This window comes from Taudactylus pleione, unplaced genomic scaffold (genome assembly GCF_031769625.1).
Source record: "Taudactylus pleione unplaced genomic scaffold, aTauple2 ptg000270l, whole genome shotgun sequence".
Classification (NCBI taxonomy): domain Eukaryota; kingdom Metazoa; phylum Chordata; class Amphibia; order Anura; family Myobatrachidae; genus Taudactylus; species Taudactylus pleione.
This window is the reverse complement of record NW_028284672.1, coordinates 7172762-7190206: the sequence shown is the minus strand read 5'-3', so window position 1 is coordinate 7190206 and position 17445 is coordinate 7172762. Positions and strand designations below refer to the sequence as shown.

Genomic DNA, 17445 nt, shown 5'->3' with positions numbered 1-17445 from the left:
TCCTGTATACTAGCTTTTGCAAGTGTTGAAATTGATAGTAAAAGCCTGATTAGTAATGCCGGTGGGTGGGTAGGGTGTAAAAGTAACTTAAAAACAGAAATTTTGCTGCTAATTAAATGAAACAAAATTTAAAAAAATGCTTTTAATTTCGATGTGTGCTAGAGTTTTAAAAATAATTCCAAAACATCTAAAAGATATATTGGGAACAAAAATGTTTATACTGTAGGGGAAGGCGGGGCTAGTTGTTACAGAGGCAAGTTGTTACAATGAATGTAAAACCACGCCCACATCGCGCCATGGCTCGTGCGACTGGGAACAAGTTTGAACATGTTACCATCAGTGCTTATCAAAACGATGCTAACGCAGACGTCTTTATGCAATAGGTACCCAAAAAAACTAGTTTTTCTTGTTCCACAATAATATTTTTTCATCTAGATTTGAAGTCGTATCTTGGCTGGACTGTTAAAGGTAAGTGTTTATCATTTGTTTTTTTAGCATCATAGACCATTAATGTATTTATTATCATTGTTATAATTGTGAATTGAAGCACGGAAATCGAACTGTGGCCATCTTGGTTACCTGATGTCACTTGAGGCAAGTTATTACACAGGATCGGAGGCAAGTTGTTACTTGTAACAATGTGCACCACAGTCAGTAGCAGATTTCCCACTAGGCACATGTCTAGGGTCACCACTTGCTGGGTGCGGCAATGCAGGCTGCCCCCCTCGCCCCCGCGCCTCCTGCTTTAAGCAGCGGAACTTTTCTTTTACCTGGAGAGTGACTTCCTTGTGAGCAGTGGGTGGAGCTACACGGACAGAGCAGGGCAGGGCTACTGTCGAAACCTGTCCAGGAGTTGGCCCAGTGTATTGCATGGGTGGGCTCATATTGCTGGGGCCATGACTGTCGTAAATTCTGTGCAACCATAGGACAACTCTAATATCCAATGGTGCGGCCGAGGGATCAGCCAATAGAATGTGTTTGCACTCACATTGGTGGATACAAGAGCCGGCCAGTTGGCGTCTCTATAGGACGCCCGTCAGCCACTGCACTACCATACAGCCACAAAAGTCGCAGCCACTACTGCTACTGTGCCCAACTCTGAATCAGGCCCTTAGTGAGAACTTTGTAAAGCTGTCAAAGTATAGAGCTGAACTACTGTACACAGAATTGTATATTACATATAATATTAATGAGACCTGTAATTCTTCACTGACTCTACATCAGCTTCTCTATAAGGTGAAACGTTTGTCTTATTAAAGATAGCTGAAAATAATTAATAGATTTCTCCTATTTAAGGGGTCTATGTACTAAGCCTTTTAGAGAGATAAAAGTGGACGGAGATAAAGTACCAGCCAATCAGCTTCTAACTGTCATTTTACAGGCTGTGTTTGAAAATGACAGTTAGGAGCTATTGTTTCTCTCATACCAAGCGTCCTATATATCGGGCCCAAAATTTGTATCAACAACTTTGAATATTTTAATCCTTTTCTTTTTTTAAAAACGTTTCTACGCACTTTAAGTTATGTTAAACTATTTCCTTTTCTTACAGTTGTGTTCAGTTTCAAATACGAGAGCACGTAACCAAAATACTTTAAACTATCACGTACGAATGGTAAGAGCATGTTTCATATCTAAATTAGGCTTAATTTAACCAACATCTGAGAATTGTTGCCTTAAAAGAAGAAAGATAGAGATGTTTGAGGTTCAGTGATGCATGAAGAGCCCTGCAGGTGCTTCCTTACTAAACTAATGTCCTTAGGGACATTTTCTCTTTAAAACAGGCAAAACAAAACAAAGTTATCTGAATTCATTTGGACAGACCGTTATTTAGTTTACATAAAGAACTACATATATTCATACTCAATAGGTATATTACAGAGTAAGAATCATTAAACACTGCAGGGCGGAATGGGTTTGTGTACAAATACTTATTATATTAACATATCAGTTGGTATTATTTGTTCTGAAAAATACTGTATTAGTAGCAGGTTTATTCATCGTTCTATAAGCATCTGTGGGTTTTTATTGTACAGAAGCTATATGGGCTAAAAAATGAAGTTTTCTTTCATGTGTATATTTTGTTTGACACATGCAGTAACTTGTGGTCATGTGATGATGTCATGGACGACTCGGGCACTTGGGGTTATAAAACCCAGTTGGAGACTTTCTCTCTTTTACTTGTCGCTCTGCTTTGATAGGTGAAAAAAGTTCCACATCTAGAGCCCTCAAACAGCCAAACTGTCGACTTCAAAGAAGAAAAACTCCAGCTTGCTGTCACAGAACATGCACTGGCAAAAATGTAAGTTTTTTTTTTACTGTGTCGCAGTTGCATTTTATATACAATGAGACAGCTGAAGATGTTACACCTGTTGATTGTTTATAACAACATTGCTATGTTATCAGATGGAGGTTACACAATTACACTGTGATTTATAAAGTGACGCTGATGCCACTGACATATTTCAGTGCTAAAGTTGAACTTATGTAGTAACTAAAAGATAAATAAAGAATATAGTTAAACAAAATACTGAGAAATACATTTTAGCAAAGATTACAGTCCAAAATAATATTTACATCTGACCGATATTCACACTCCCAATGTTTGCAAGCAAATTAAATACATAAATTAAATAACTGAGATGTTTATCTCAGCAGCTTTTCTAACATAAGGTGCATTATGTCTGTTTCCAGTTAATTCAGAGAAGTGGGCACTTGTGTTTATATAGCATGGAATATTTTATAGTCTAATGGACTCTTTTGCAGTAGCTCTTATTATTATATTCTTCAATAAGCAGTGATGAAGACATAGCATTTTATTATTATTATTATTATTATTATTATTATTTATTAATAGTTATTTATCTATCTAGCACCAGCATATTTTATTGCACTTTAAGTTAACTGCAACATCCGTTGAATTTATGTTTAGCCACTTCTACCGAATTTAATGAACAATGTATTTAAAACAGTGAACGAGTAGAACACTATAGTCATATTATCTCTGTGTGTATATATTATATATATATATATATATATATATATAAAACACACACAAGGATATATATATATATATATATATATATATATTATATATAACTATTACACACAAGTATATATGTATATAACTATAGCACACAAGTATATATATATATATATATATATATATATATAGCATAGCACAGGGTGTAGGCACTCCTATAACAACAGTATCCTCGCCGTGGTGCACACATGTGAGCGGTAAACAGAAGGCAAGGTAGGTGTCACTCTCCGGACTTGAAGTAAAACATGAACAAGTGCCAGTCACTAAGTCAACGTTTTGAGTTTATTAACTCGTCATCAGGACATACAAACATTAAACAAGTGTTCTTACCTTATATACCAATAAACCAGGTGTGTCTTGTCGCCGCATGGTTCAGTCTCCGGCTACCGATCCGTCCCCGGCACTAGCCGATGACGTCACTGGGAGCCATCGCGTCACCTAGGCAACAAGACACACTATGTTCATGTAGTGATAATAGAAAAAATACAAAGAACTTAATAGAAACCACAGCTTAATTAACAGTAGTTAAAAGGCATAATGCCTAAAACTGACTATGATAGCATCTGTAATCTCATCTTTAAATCAAGAAACACCATGTCCAATGATATCACAACTGGAAAAATAGGGATAGCAGTTGCTGGTTGCCAATCTAACTAGATGTTATCAACCTGTACATATATTTATCAAAGATCATTAATTCTTTAGTGATGTCATTATCAACAGTAACATCTAAAGCTAATGCAGATATCTAAACATAGATAAATTGACCAAAGTGGCTAATAATATGTAACATATATAGCAATATAGAGCACATATATAGCACATCATATCAGCAAACTTGAATCAAAACATAGGACAATAATCACAAAGAAAATTCCAAAGCACATGATTATATAAAGGATGTAAAGGTGAGATGATCATTTAGACCCTTGGGTTTTAAGGTATTCAAAAGGTAAATCCATTTTGCTTCTAATTGGAGTAATGATCTGTGTCGATCGCCTCTGCGTGGGCTCTCAGGAATATGATCAATGCTCATATGTCTCAAATTTGCCATGCTGTGCTTTTTCTCATGGTAATGTCTAGCCACCGGCTGTTCCGATGGCCTACCACTGAGAGCCATGCGGATGGCAGATCTGTGGAGAGCCATCCGTTCCTTAAAGATCAAGGATTTTGAACAAATGCACCTATTCACTCTCACTAATGACACCTGTTCTGTGGAGCTCCATCCGTTCCTTAAAGGAACGGATGGTTTTGCCCACATAACAAAGTCCGCATGGACACTTGATCAGATATATAACGTAAGAACTAGAGCATTTTAGTGGAAATTTAATAGAGTATCTACGTCCCTGTGCATTTATAGCACCCTCCACTTTTCTTTTGTATATTTGAGGAGTTAGTTGTCAAATCAGTGATATCAGGTTTCACTAACAAATCCCTCAATTTTCTATTTCTCTTCAAGCAAGGGAGTATTGTAAGATGTTTTAAACCTTTCAGATCTTTATCTCATTGTATTATAGGCCACAGTGACCGTGTCTCGAGGTCTTTCTCAACCCTATCTACATCACTAGTAATTCTTTTAACCCTCACCAACTGGGAGAATGGCAAGCTGTTTTTAGTGGTCACAGGGTGGTGGCTGGATGCTAATAGTAAAGTATTGCGATCAGTGGGTTTGGTGTAAATATAGGTATTAAGCCTATTATTCTCCTTTAGGATTGTGACATTCAAAAAGTTAACCTGTTCAAGTCTGAGATTAAATGTAAATTTGATAGGACAATCCCTTCTATTGATGTCTTCCATTAATGTAGTGAAGTCACTGTGGCTACCCTTCCAAAATAGAAGCACGTCGTTGATGTATCGACTGTAAAAAATAATGTTATCTCAAACATCCCTGTTGAAAAAAAAATTCCTTTTCAATGCTGAACATGTAACTGTTCGCATAAGAAGGGACCACATGTGAGCCCATAGCACATCCCGTGCATTGTAGAAAGAACTGACCATTAAAATAAAAGTAGTTCCTATATAGCACCTGTTCAAGAAGGGACATAAAGAATGTTAAATCAGGACCCTTATACAGAATATTATTGTTCAGGAGTTCGTAGGTCACCTTCATACCATCCTGGTGGGATATACCAGTATACAGGCTAGTGATATCTAAAGTACACAGCCAAGTATTAGGGGGTATGTCTCCCATTACTTCTAGTTTGTTCAGTAACATGGTAGTGTCATTCATATATGTTGATTCAGCCTGCACACATGGCTGTAGATAGTGTTCAAGATATTTAGAAACTGAACTGTACAAACTGTCTCTGGCCGATATGATCGGGCGACCCAGTGGCCGTTCCAAGTTCTTATGTATTTTGGGAACACTATAAAGCAATGGAGCTTAAGGGAATTCTGTTTACAGAAATTCACTGGTGTCTAAATCGATGATTTTATTGGAGACTGCTGCATTCAGCATAGTATCCAAGTGTTCCTTAAATTTGCACGTTGGGTTCACATCTAATTTGGTGTATACCACTGTATCAGAGAGCAGTCTGTTGATCTCCTCTAGGTAGTGAGTAAGGTCTTGTATAACAATTCCCCCACCTTTGTCAGCGGGGCGATAAACTATGTCATAGTATGAGCTCATATCTTTGATAGCTTGACGTTCTTCACGTGTCAAGTTATGTCTTAATGGAGATTCCTTCTTCATCTGTTCCAATACCTGTATATCCAGTGTTTTCATAAAGCTTTGAAGAGAGATATTATATTAGATATTATTAGCTCCCTGGGGCTTGCGGTTGCCGAGACCCAACCAGACCAGGAGGCCGCACAGAAAAAAAAGAAGCGCCCGCCCTCATTCAGCGAGAGCGATCGCTTCCTGTGACCGCCTCTGAATGAGGGCCTCAGTCCTTTGTTAAGAACCTTTAAATGAGTGTCAGAGAATGTTCTTGATGAAAGATTGAAAACCGTGCTTACTTCTTGTGTCCCCTGCCCTTTCTTTTTGTGATTACCACGGCAGCATTGACCCCCTCTCCCTGTGGTTCTGGGTTTCTTCCCCATCCTGCACAGGTATTTACCCCTAAAGGGGGACACCTATGTGTATGTGCACCCTGTGGCGGTTGTTGACTTTCCTCACCCAATGAGGTATATGCTTCACTTGATGTATGTACATCTCTTTTAGGGTGATACTTACGGGGACCGAAGAAATGTGGTCGCCCTCCCTGTGCATTAGAGCCATCTAGCCACCTATAGACCCTTTCTTCCATGTAGTCATGATTTACTTTTTCAAATATCTGTTTTTTAAAGTTAACAAGGTCTATTTTAGATGTGGCTAGTTGGTGAGCAAGCTTTTCCATTCACATATTGGAGGTGTCATTAGTGAGAGTGCTTAGGTGCATTTGTTCAAAATCCTTGATCTTTAAGGAAAGGATGGCGCTCCACAGATCTGCCATCCGCATGGCTCTCAGTGGTAGGCCATCGGAACAGCCGGTGGCTAGACATTACCATGAGAAAAAGCACAGCATGGCAAATTTGAGAAATATGATCATTGATCATATTCCTGAGAGCCCACGCGGAGGCGATCGACACAGATCATTACTCCAATTAGAAGCAAAATGGATTTACCTTTTGGATACTTTAAAACCCAAGGGTCTAAATGATCATCTCACCTTTACATCCTTTATATAATCATGTGTTTTGTAATTTTCTTTGTGATTATTGTCCTATGTTTTGATTCAAGTTTGCTGATATGAAGTGCTATATATGTGCTATATATTGCTATATATGTTACATATTATTAGCCACTTTGGTCAATATATCTATGTTTATGTTATATTCATATCTGCATTAGCTTTAGATGTTACTGTTGATAATGACATCACTAAAGAATTAATGATCTTTGATAAATATATGTACAGGTTGTTAACATCTAGTTAGATTGGCAACCAGCAACTGCTATCCTTATTTTTCCAGTTGTGATATCATTGGACTTATGGTGTTTCTTGATATAAAGATTAGATTACAGATGCTATCATAGTCAGTTTTAGGCATTATGCCTTTTAACTACTGTTAATTAAGCTGCAGTTTTTATTAAGTTCTTTGTATTTTTTCTATTATCACTACATGAGCGTAGTGTGTCTTGTTGCCTAGGTGACTTGACGGATGCCAGTGACGTCATCGGCTAGTGCCGGGGATGGAGCGGTAACCAGAGGCTGAACCACGCGATGACAAGACACACCTGGTGGGTTTATTGGTATATAAGGTAAAAACACTTGTTTAATGTTTGTATGTCTTGATGACGAGTTGATAAACTCGAAACGTTGACTTAGTGACTGGCACTTGTTCATGTTTTACTTCAAGTCCGGAGAGTGACACCTACCTTGCCTGTTATTTATATATATACATATATATATATATATATATATATATATATATATATATATGTGTGTGTGTGTGTGTGTTTAGCAAGTTTACTTTTGTTGACTAGTTTGAGTTTGAGAACATGCCATAATGTAATGTAAAACTATGTTCTAGTATTTTAATTAGACTGGTCATATATTTTAATTTCTTTTTAATAATTATTATAGCAGTGTAGCTGGGATTTCCTTCCAAAGCACCAACTGTAAAATGAGAATTCTCCAGGAAGTAGTAGATGGATTCATCCAATGAGATTGCTTTCCTATTGGCCAGGATGATTCACTTATCCAGTCAGGCAAATACTCAATCCATTAAACAGTTCTATGTAGCAAGGACGCTTACTTTTTTTCCAGCCTGTGGGTAGATGATATCGGATTTCCCTTTAAAAATCGATAAAATACAAAATAAATCAATCAAGAATAGTTGTTTAACTCTGCAGAAAAAATATTGAAGTCAGGTAGACTTTTTTTTTACATACAATTAACCTTTTAAATTACTATCTATATCTATCTATCTATCTATCTATCTATCTATCTATATTTTATCTATCTATCTAAATACATCTCAAACTATTTTAGAATTAGACACTTATTCAGGTATCAACATCTATTACACAAAATGGAGTTGCTGAAATTAATTTATAAGATGAAAGGGAAGAGTTATCTAGACAAGAAAAACACAAAAGCTTTCCCCAACACAATGCTATAAGATAGTAAAAATTATTGTATATATTTTGCAGATATAATGGAGAAGTCTTAGGTGTACATTTGCAACAATTATTAAAGTAGTTCTCCATTTTTGATTTGTGAATCTATGGTCAAGACTGAAGACACATTCTTCATTATTGAAAAGGAAAGGTGAGCTAGTGCTAACGGAGGTCCTTTAGTCTAAGCTGCCCCTCTGTGCAGTGGAAAAGAAGATTTGGACCTGTCGTACACCTCAATTATCCCAAGAGCACAGTTGCATGGTTTATGAATTAGGATGTCTGTATTTGATGATCAGAAGTTTGCATAGGCAAAGAAAATAGAGTTGGGCAGAGTTAAGAAAAAGCTACACAAAAAGGATACAATACCAGAATCTAATGACAAATAAATATATATTTGTCATTAAACCATAGCACCTAGGTTTCTGAGATGGTTTCACATGCATATAGTTTTACATACTGTAAGCAATTTGCTGGCTGATATAATTACTCTAAAAAAAGCAATAATCCATGGTAAATCAGTATTGCAAAATTGGAAGAATTGACCACTCTTGTACGTGTACTATTCTAACTATTCCCAGACTACTGCTTCTGTCTGTTGGTCCTACAATTCTCCAGTAACCTTCTCCTTCATGTTAAGACTAAAGGTCAGTATGAATGAGGGAAGTGGGGAAGTGGAGGAGTTAAGGGAGACTTACTGTGCAGGAAGGCTAGGGGTTGGAGTCAGTCGGCTAGTGGGTAGGAACAGATCAGGAACAGGAGCTTAGGACCAGAGGCTATAACTTGACCAGGTCCAGCAGTGGACTTTCAACATTTCAGGAAATTTGTGCTCAAGTACATTCCTCATTTGCTAAGTGACATAAATGGCTTACTAGTAAAATAACATTGTTTTCTTATAAATGTCATACTGTGGGTATTATAATTATGCAATGGCAATTACTCATCCACAATAAGTTGTGTCTTGTATGGGCTTTGCAGGGTTCAATATATTCAGTAGACAGTGACCATGAAGACATTAAAATGTTGATATGAGAATGTCAAAATGGCCATTATGTTGACAGAGAGAACCCTACGGCTAACCTTAACTACTAAACCGAACCCTACCTCTAATGTTAATGTTGACATGTCAGCATTGTTTAGATGTCAACATGTAAGATGTGGACATTTTAACCTTGTCAACATCATAACTGTCAACATTATGGATAGTGAATGTCGGCTCTTTGCCTGCATACCGCTTTGGGCACTGTCATGTTGTACCTCTCTACAATCCAGTTAAAGCTTTGCCAGATCCATTTCTAAGCAATCCCCAAATCGATCAACTATGTCCCCAGCTCACTGTGACCTCCTGTAATGCAATAGGCCATGTATTTTTCATCTCGTGCTCTGCAGAAAATTGGCCTATCTTAAGCTGGGTACACACCTGAAATATATCTGCAGATGGTGATTGTTCATAAACACTAAACAACCATCACTGCCATCTGGCCGGGGGTCCCGCTGGCCGACGGTCGCGTTGTGCCCCCCTTCCCGGCGGCCTATGCAGCAAGTGTACAGGCAGTTGACTGACCACCTGAGCACACAGCACAATGTGCAGATATATCTGCAGATATATTGGGCATCGGCTGTACTGCACAGCCAATGCAATAGGTATTGAACGGCCGATATGTTGGCCAGTGTGTACACAGCACAATGGTATTATTTATTATTATCAGTTATTTATATAGCGCACACATATTCCGCAGCGCTTTACAGAGAATATTTGGCCATTCACATCAGTCCCTGCCCCAGTGGAGCTTACACTCTATATTCCCTACCACATACAGTACATACACACTAGGGGTAATTTTGTTGGGAACCAATTAACCTACCAGTATATTTTTGGAGTGTGGGAGGAAACCGGAGTACCCGGAGGAAACCCACGCAAGCACAGGAAGAATATGCAAACTCCACACAGTTAGGGCCATAGCTGGAATCGAACCCACGACCATAGCGCTGTGAGGCAGTAATGCTAACCATTACACCATCTGTGCTGCCCATTACACCAGCTGCTTCAAAAGTCACCCGAACTGTGCCTACACATCCGAAACCCACACATCACTAACCGCTTTTCTTACATGTAAAGTCAACTCAGCCAACTGGGCAGTCTCATGACTACTGACCTGCAGATGTATTTTACTTTTCTTACAGTAGCAGGTTGGGCCTCTCTAATACTTTCAATAAAAATAAATTCTTATTTTTTTTCTCCTTCGATTAATTCTGACCAAAATATTAAAGTAAAGCCTTTATTTTTTACTTTTTAAGCTACCTGTATAAAATGAAGCTTCCCTATTTACTTATTGCTATAAAATAAAAAGCATAGTTTTATTTTTTATATACTGTAATGTTATTTATATGTTGGCCAACATAGGAAATAGGCAGATTTATCTTGAAAAAAAATTATACCCTTCAATTGTCTACTCTAACCAAATAATGATGTGACCCTGGCCAATAGCTGTTAGCTTAGCTAAAGAGGTGAATATATCTGTAATATATTATTGTCTGTTTTTTTCATAATTAAGTGAGAATAAGCTGGGAACATTACTAACATTACTAACCCTAGATACAGTGTAATATGATCAGGATGGCCACTTTTAAATGACCATTATTATGTATAAGTTTTTGAGAAATATAAGAATACACAGAAATTGCATGTACAAATTATTTGGAAAATGCCTCTTATACACTCCCATCTAATATGTTATTTATATACTTAAATGATTAATGCAAATTGTTCTTTCTTCATCCAACTCAGATGCTGGATATTCAAACCTAAATTTTGTTACTACCGGAAATGGGTAGGGAAATTTCCAATTCATCTTCTTGAACCTTGCCAAAAGGATGTTAACCATTTTAACTTAAAAAGAGTGATTATAATTAATATATTTTAATTCTGTATCAAGCCTAAAATATATGGGATTGTTGACAGTTCCAATGATTACACTTTGATAAATACCAAGATAAATAGCATGTGTCATGTCAGAGGTTATCATAGCTGTAATTACATCTGCAATGATTCATAATGATAGAGGAACAAGCTGTCTTCACACTTCTTACAGTACATGGAGCGTCATGCATATATAACCATAAGCTGCTAACAAGATCAGGCAAAGTCATCTATCTGTCCTTAAACTCCATAGAGGCATAGGCTATTGTACACCCACAATATTTCCTGTGCATTTTTGACTCACAAGTGAACCATATTTCATAATTCAACTATTTGTTGTCATTGATCTAACAACTTTTCTGAGTTCACTTAAAAAGACAATTGATCCGTCATGCTTAAAGCTGGGTACACACTATGCAATATATTCTATGTTATATAGTTTTGACGCGGATTGGAACAATAAATCGTATAGATCGTGTTGTGTATATGCCCGATCTGTTGTTTGCGATGGTCGTCCCATCTGCTGTGCAGAGCAACAGTTGGGATCATGCAATGAACACTGCCATGCTGATACATGCAGCAAGTAACTATATATTGCACCATCGTACAGTGGATCATTGTTCCGTCACTGGGCACACACATTGTATAGTGTCTACACAGCTTTAGAGATAACAATATGAATATTTGATGCTGCTTACAAAGCTGAATTGTATGAGCTATTGTTGTAGAATCACTTTTCATATCCACTAGATGCTGTCTATCTAGAGATCTATTCAGGCTTTAAGGAGACTTTACATATGTAAAATAATATGGCAAATATAGAAAAATACTGCTCACTATTCAACCGATGTAGTGTCAATTTGTCGTCTATCCTGCGGTAATAAGTGTGGTGCTGTGTCCTTTGTGAAACGGGAATATTCTCTTTGGGAGAATTGTAATGATTTTGCTTAGTTAGTTGTAACAATTTTTCTTGAAGGTAGATCTTGATAAATAGATGGAAAAAATATTAAAGTGATTTTCTTGATCTCTTTGGGGTCTGTTCATGATGTTAATTATCGGTGTCCGGACGGAACCCGATAATGAACATTCTAACTCACCGCAGGCGTCGGAGCAATTCATATACAGTCAGGTGCATAAATATTGGGACATTGACAGAATTTTCATATTTTGGCCTCTATTCACCACCACAATGGCTTTGAAATGAAACAAACAAGATGTGCTTTAACTGCAGACTTTCAGATTTAATTTGAGGGTAATTACAGCCTGAAGTCTCGAACGCATAGACATCACCAGATGCTGGGTTTCATCCCTGGTGATGCTCTGCCAGGCCTCTACTGCAAATGTCTTCAGTTCCTGCTTGTTCTTGGGGCATTTTCCCTTCAGTTTTGTCTTCATCAAGTGAAATGCATGCTCAATTGGATTCAGGTCAGGGAATTGACTTGGCAATTGCATAACATTCCACTTTTTAGCCTTAAAAATTTTAGGGTTGCTTTTGCAGTATGCTTCGGGTCATTGTCCATCTGCACTGTGAAGCGCCGTCCAATGAGTTCTGAAGCATTTGACTGAATATGAGCATATAATATTGCCGAAACATTCTGCTGCTTTTGTCAGCAGTCACATCATCAATAAATACAAGGGAACCAGTTCCATTGGCAGCCATACATGCCCACGCCATGACACTACCACCACCATGCTTCACTGATGAGGTGGTATGTTTTGGATCGTGAGCAGTTCCTTTCCTTCTCCATACTCTTCTCTTCCCATCACTCTGGTACAAGTTGATCTTTGTCTCATCTGTCCATAGGATGTTGTTCCAGAACTGTAATGGCTTTTTTAGATGTTGTTTGGCAAACTCTAATCTGGTCTTCCTGTTTTTGTGGCTCACCAATGGTTTACATCTTGTGGTGAACCCTCTATATTCACTCTTGTGAAATCTTCTCTTGATTGTTGACGTTGACACATATACACCTACCTCCTGGAGAGTGTTCTTGATTTGGCCAACTGTTGTGAATAGGTTTTTCTTCACCAGGGAAATAATTATTCTGTCATCCACCACAGTTGTTTTCCGTGGTCTTCCGGGTCTTTTGGTGTTGCTGAGCTCTCCGGTGCTTTCTTTCTTTTTAAGAATATTCCAAACAGTTGATTTGGCCACACCTAATGTTTTTGCTATCTCTCTGATGGGTTTGTTTTGATCTTTCAGCCTAATAATGGCTTGCTTCACAGATAGTGACAGCTCTTTGGATCTCATATTGAGAGTCGACAGCAACTGATTCCAAATGCAAATGTCACACCTAGAATCAACTCCAGACCTTTTACCTGCTTAATTGATAATGAAATAACAAGGGAATAGCCCACACCTGTCCATGAAATAGCTTTTGAGTTGATAGTCCCATTACTTTTGGTCCCTTAAAAAGTGGGAGGCACGTATAGAAACCGTTGTAATTCCTACACCATTTACCTGATTTGTATATAATTACCCTCAAATTAAATCTGAAAGTCTGCAGTTAAAGCACATCTTTATTATTTCATTGCAAAGCCATTGTGGTGGTGAATAGAGGCCAAAATATGAAAATTCTGTCAATGTCCCAATATTTATGCACCTGACTATATATATATATATATATATATATATATATATATATATATTACACACAAAGGCAGCGGCACTCCAAAGAATAAATTAATAGAAAGCTGGGTTATAGAAACCTCAAGTTTAACTTCAAAGTTTCAATCTCATGATTTTCATTAGGAAGTATAAAACAAACAGTAAAAACACCTACCTATATAACACACCACGAGTGTAACATAACACATGGGTTCTTGTGCAGCACCTGCATACGCCAATGCATTTATGTATCGTGTGGAGAATTACTTGTTTTTTAACAAGAGTGCTCATGCTGATAACATCAGGTTTTTCACACGATACATAGATGATATATTTTTGGTCTGGTTGGGTAGCAGGAATGAATTTTTACAGATGATGGTTGAAGTCAATGCCTGTGATCCTGACATTAAGTTCACTTATGACATTAGTTCCGAAAAGATAAATTTCTTGGATGTATTGGTCACGCTCTATGAGGGCAAGATCCATACTTCATTATATAAGAAACTGACTGACTGGCCTCCAGTTTTCATCCTAGGAATCTAGTGAGGGGCTTACCTTATTCACAGTATTTGAGAATACATAGGATGTGCAGTAACCCCGTTGATGGGCTCATACATATGGAGCATATGACAGATAATTTCCTCAGTAGAGGATATTCACTTAGATCTTTAAAAGATGCTCAACAGAGAGCTTTGACCGCTCCTAAAAGTGTTGAACACCCTACTAACAAAAATTATAATAGACTTAATGACAGGATGGTCTGGGTTAATAGCTACAGTGCAGGGAGCTGCTCTATAGTCAATACAGCTAAAAGATTTTGGCCCCTGATTAAAGCTGAGACCAACCTTCCAGCATTAAAAAGTACCACCCTGTTACCTTGTTATAAATGAGGCAAAAATATTCGTGACCGGCTTGTTCACAATGACATCACAGGTTTTGGGAATTTGACAAAAACCTATTTTGTGTCCAAGAAACCTGGCAATTATAAATGCCTCGGCTGCACTACGTGCAGCTTCTTGGAAACAGGTGATAGTTTTGTACATCCCCAAAATGAATCACATACTGACTTATACCAGTCAGTATGTTATTTATTGTATTAGGTGCCCTTGCGGACTGCTATATATTGGCACAACCATCCGCCAATTCCGTGAAAGGATGGCATTACACAGGTCGGCCATCTGACTAGCCTTAGGTGGTAAAGAAAATGAGCAACCCGTGGCCCGTCATTTTAGGGATCACAGACATAATCTATCGACCCTATGATATAAAATTATAGATCATGTCCCATAGAGTCTCAGAGGAGGTGATAGATCCCAATTGCTGTTGCAGATGGAGTCGAGGTGGATACACCGACTCAATACGGTACAACCTTATGGTCTCAATGAGACCTTGCCATTATCTTGCTTTAATTGACCATGCTGTGATATACCACTTGAGTGATCTCTCCTGTAATGTTTTTTGCTACAATGGCCCTGATTCAGACCCACTCGCGAGCGGCTGTCCGCTCGCAAGTGGGTCGATGGTCTGCACTGCGCATGCGCACGACGGAGGGAGCTCCGTCGTGCGCATGCGCGAGATGCGACGAGCGAAGGACTTTCCTTCGCTCGTAGTGTCTGATCAAAGGGGGCATGCTGTCGATGTTGATTGACAGCACGCCCCCTTTGGTGGGCGTGCCGGGGGCGTGCCTGCCAGATGAAGGCATTCCCAAGGGAACGCCTATCGTCAGAAGCCGGCCCCACTGACATCACTAGTGATTTCAGTGGGAGTGATTTTGGCTCTGATAGAGCCACAATCACTCCTGGCCTTGCGGTTGAGAAACTCTACCGCAGGCTTCTGCTCGCAGTGGCGATGGTCGCGATGGTCAAGACCATCGCGACCATCATCCTGCACGCTCGTATATGCTGTGGGTGGTGACCCACAGCTATACGAACGTCCAGGAGGACGCTCCATATTTATGGAGGTGGGCCCTGATTCAGAGCGAGCGCTCTGGTCAGAGCGTCCGGCGCTGAATCAGGGCCAATGTCTTTTTGTTACAATGTTCTTTTTGCCATATGTTCTTTTGTCATATGTCGTTTCTGCATTTATATCTGTTTATATATTCTCATATTCTTTTTTTCTTTTGTTGTATTGTTGTGTATTTATGGGTAGTATATTCCCAGATGTGTCCCCTTATCAATACCTTTTATTGATATTGTGTATTATTTTTCTGTTTATGATGTCTTTTTTTGGTGATCAGTTGTTCACTCACTCTGGTATTGTTTATCCTTTTGCTGTGAGGATTACGTCAGACGTCGTGCCCACTGGATTGTGCGCTGCGATGACGTCAGACGATGCCTCCAACAGACACTGTGTGTTACACTCGTGGTGTGTTATATAGGTAGGTGTTTTTACTGTTTGTTTTATACTTACTGATGAAAATCGTGAGATTGAAACGTTGAAGTAAAACTTGAGGATTCTATAACCCAGCTTCTATTCATTTATTCTCTGGAGTGCCACTGCCTTTGTGTGTTGTAGTTTGTGATCTCCGCAGAAGGCACCCACATTTACCTTAAGAGGAAGAGTGTCGAGCCCATGCGGTGAATATATATATATATTTATATATATATGTATATTCTATACCCCTTGGATGGATGGCTGGAGTCTGCCTCACAGCTGTGAATCCTGGTCTGCCTTCCTCATACAATATCCAGAGGGTAGGCCGGCCTTGGTTAGCAGCTCCACCTGGGTCCATCTCCGATCACCCCTGTCACTCTGCCGCTCTCGCCAACGGCTCCCACAGCGCAGCTCCTGCTCCTTAAGAGGCACCTCAGGACTCCCTTCAATGGCCGGCTTCAGTGCACCTCCTCACAGCATAGTTCTGCTCTGACCATCTGCTGCTCACCTCCAGTTGTCACATGCCTGACCACCTCACACTGCTCATGGGACCTTCACCTGGGAATGGTGGTTTGTCTGTGTAATGACATACTGTACACATGCACTGTACAGTGTCAGACGAAATACCTCACATACCAGGGTATTACATAAAAAGTTGATTGAGGTTTCGGTTGTCCTGGTCTGCCTTCCTCATACAATATCCAGAGGGGAGGCCGGCCTTGGTTAGCAGCTCCACCTGGGTCCATCTCCGATCACCCCTGTCACTCTGCCGCTCTCACCAACGGCTTCCACAGCGCAGCTCCTGCTCCTTCAGAAGCACCTCAGGACTCCCTGGAATGGTCGGCCTCAGTGCGCCTCCTCACAGCATAGTTCTGCTCTGACCAACTGCTGCTCACCTTCAGCTCTCACATGCCTGACCACCTCACACTGCTCATGGGACCTTCACCTGGGAATGGAGGTTTGTCTATGTAATGACATACTGTACACATGCACTGTACAGTGTCAGACAAAATACCTCACATAGCAGGGTATTACATATATAGTTGATTGAGGTTTTGGGTGATTGATAGTATGAAGGACCATTTCTATTCGGGGAGGCTTAAGTGGGATGGATACTTTTCAGCAAGACTCACTTATCATCAGTAGAGAATTTCGGGGATTCGGGGCGATCCGAGCGACGCTCGAATCTCCCTGCCTGCCCCGGATCCCTCACCCGAGGCAAAACCTCGCAACCCCACTGTCGGGTCACAAGGTTTTGTATTGAGCGGACTTAACACTGATTGGCTGTGAGAGCAGTCTGTCACGGCTCTCAGTCAATCAGCGTTAAGCCCATTGAAAATGAACACTAAAGAAGAAGGAGATGGCGCACGCCATCCCCCGCCGCCTGCCATAGCCGGCACCCTCCG

The 17445-nt window shown here is 39.4% G+C and overlaps 1 protein-coding gene across 1 annotated transcript in view; it reads left to right on the top strand.

Annotated features, from left to right (window-relative positions):
* Positions 1–2239: 2239 nt before the first annotated feature.
* POU2AF1 (POU class 2 homeobox associating factor 1) overlaps positions 2240–17445 on the top strand; it is a 76476-nt gene continuing 61270 nt past the window's right edge. Inside the window, exon 1 of the mRNA XM_088481414.1 lies at positions 2240–2299. Coding sequence (XP_088337540.1) covers positions 2284–2299 — 16 coding nt within the window. The 5' untranslated portion in view covers positions 2240–2283. The remainder of the gene's footprint in view (positions 2300–17445) is intronic.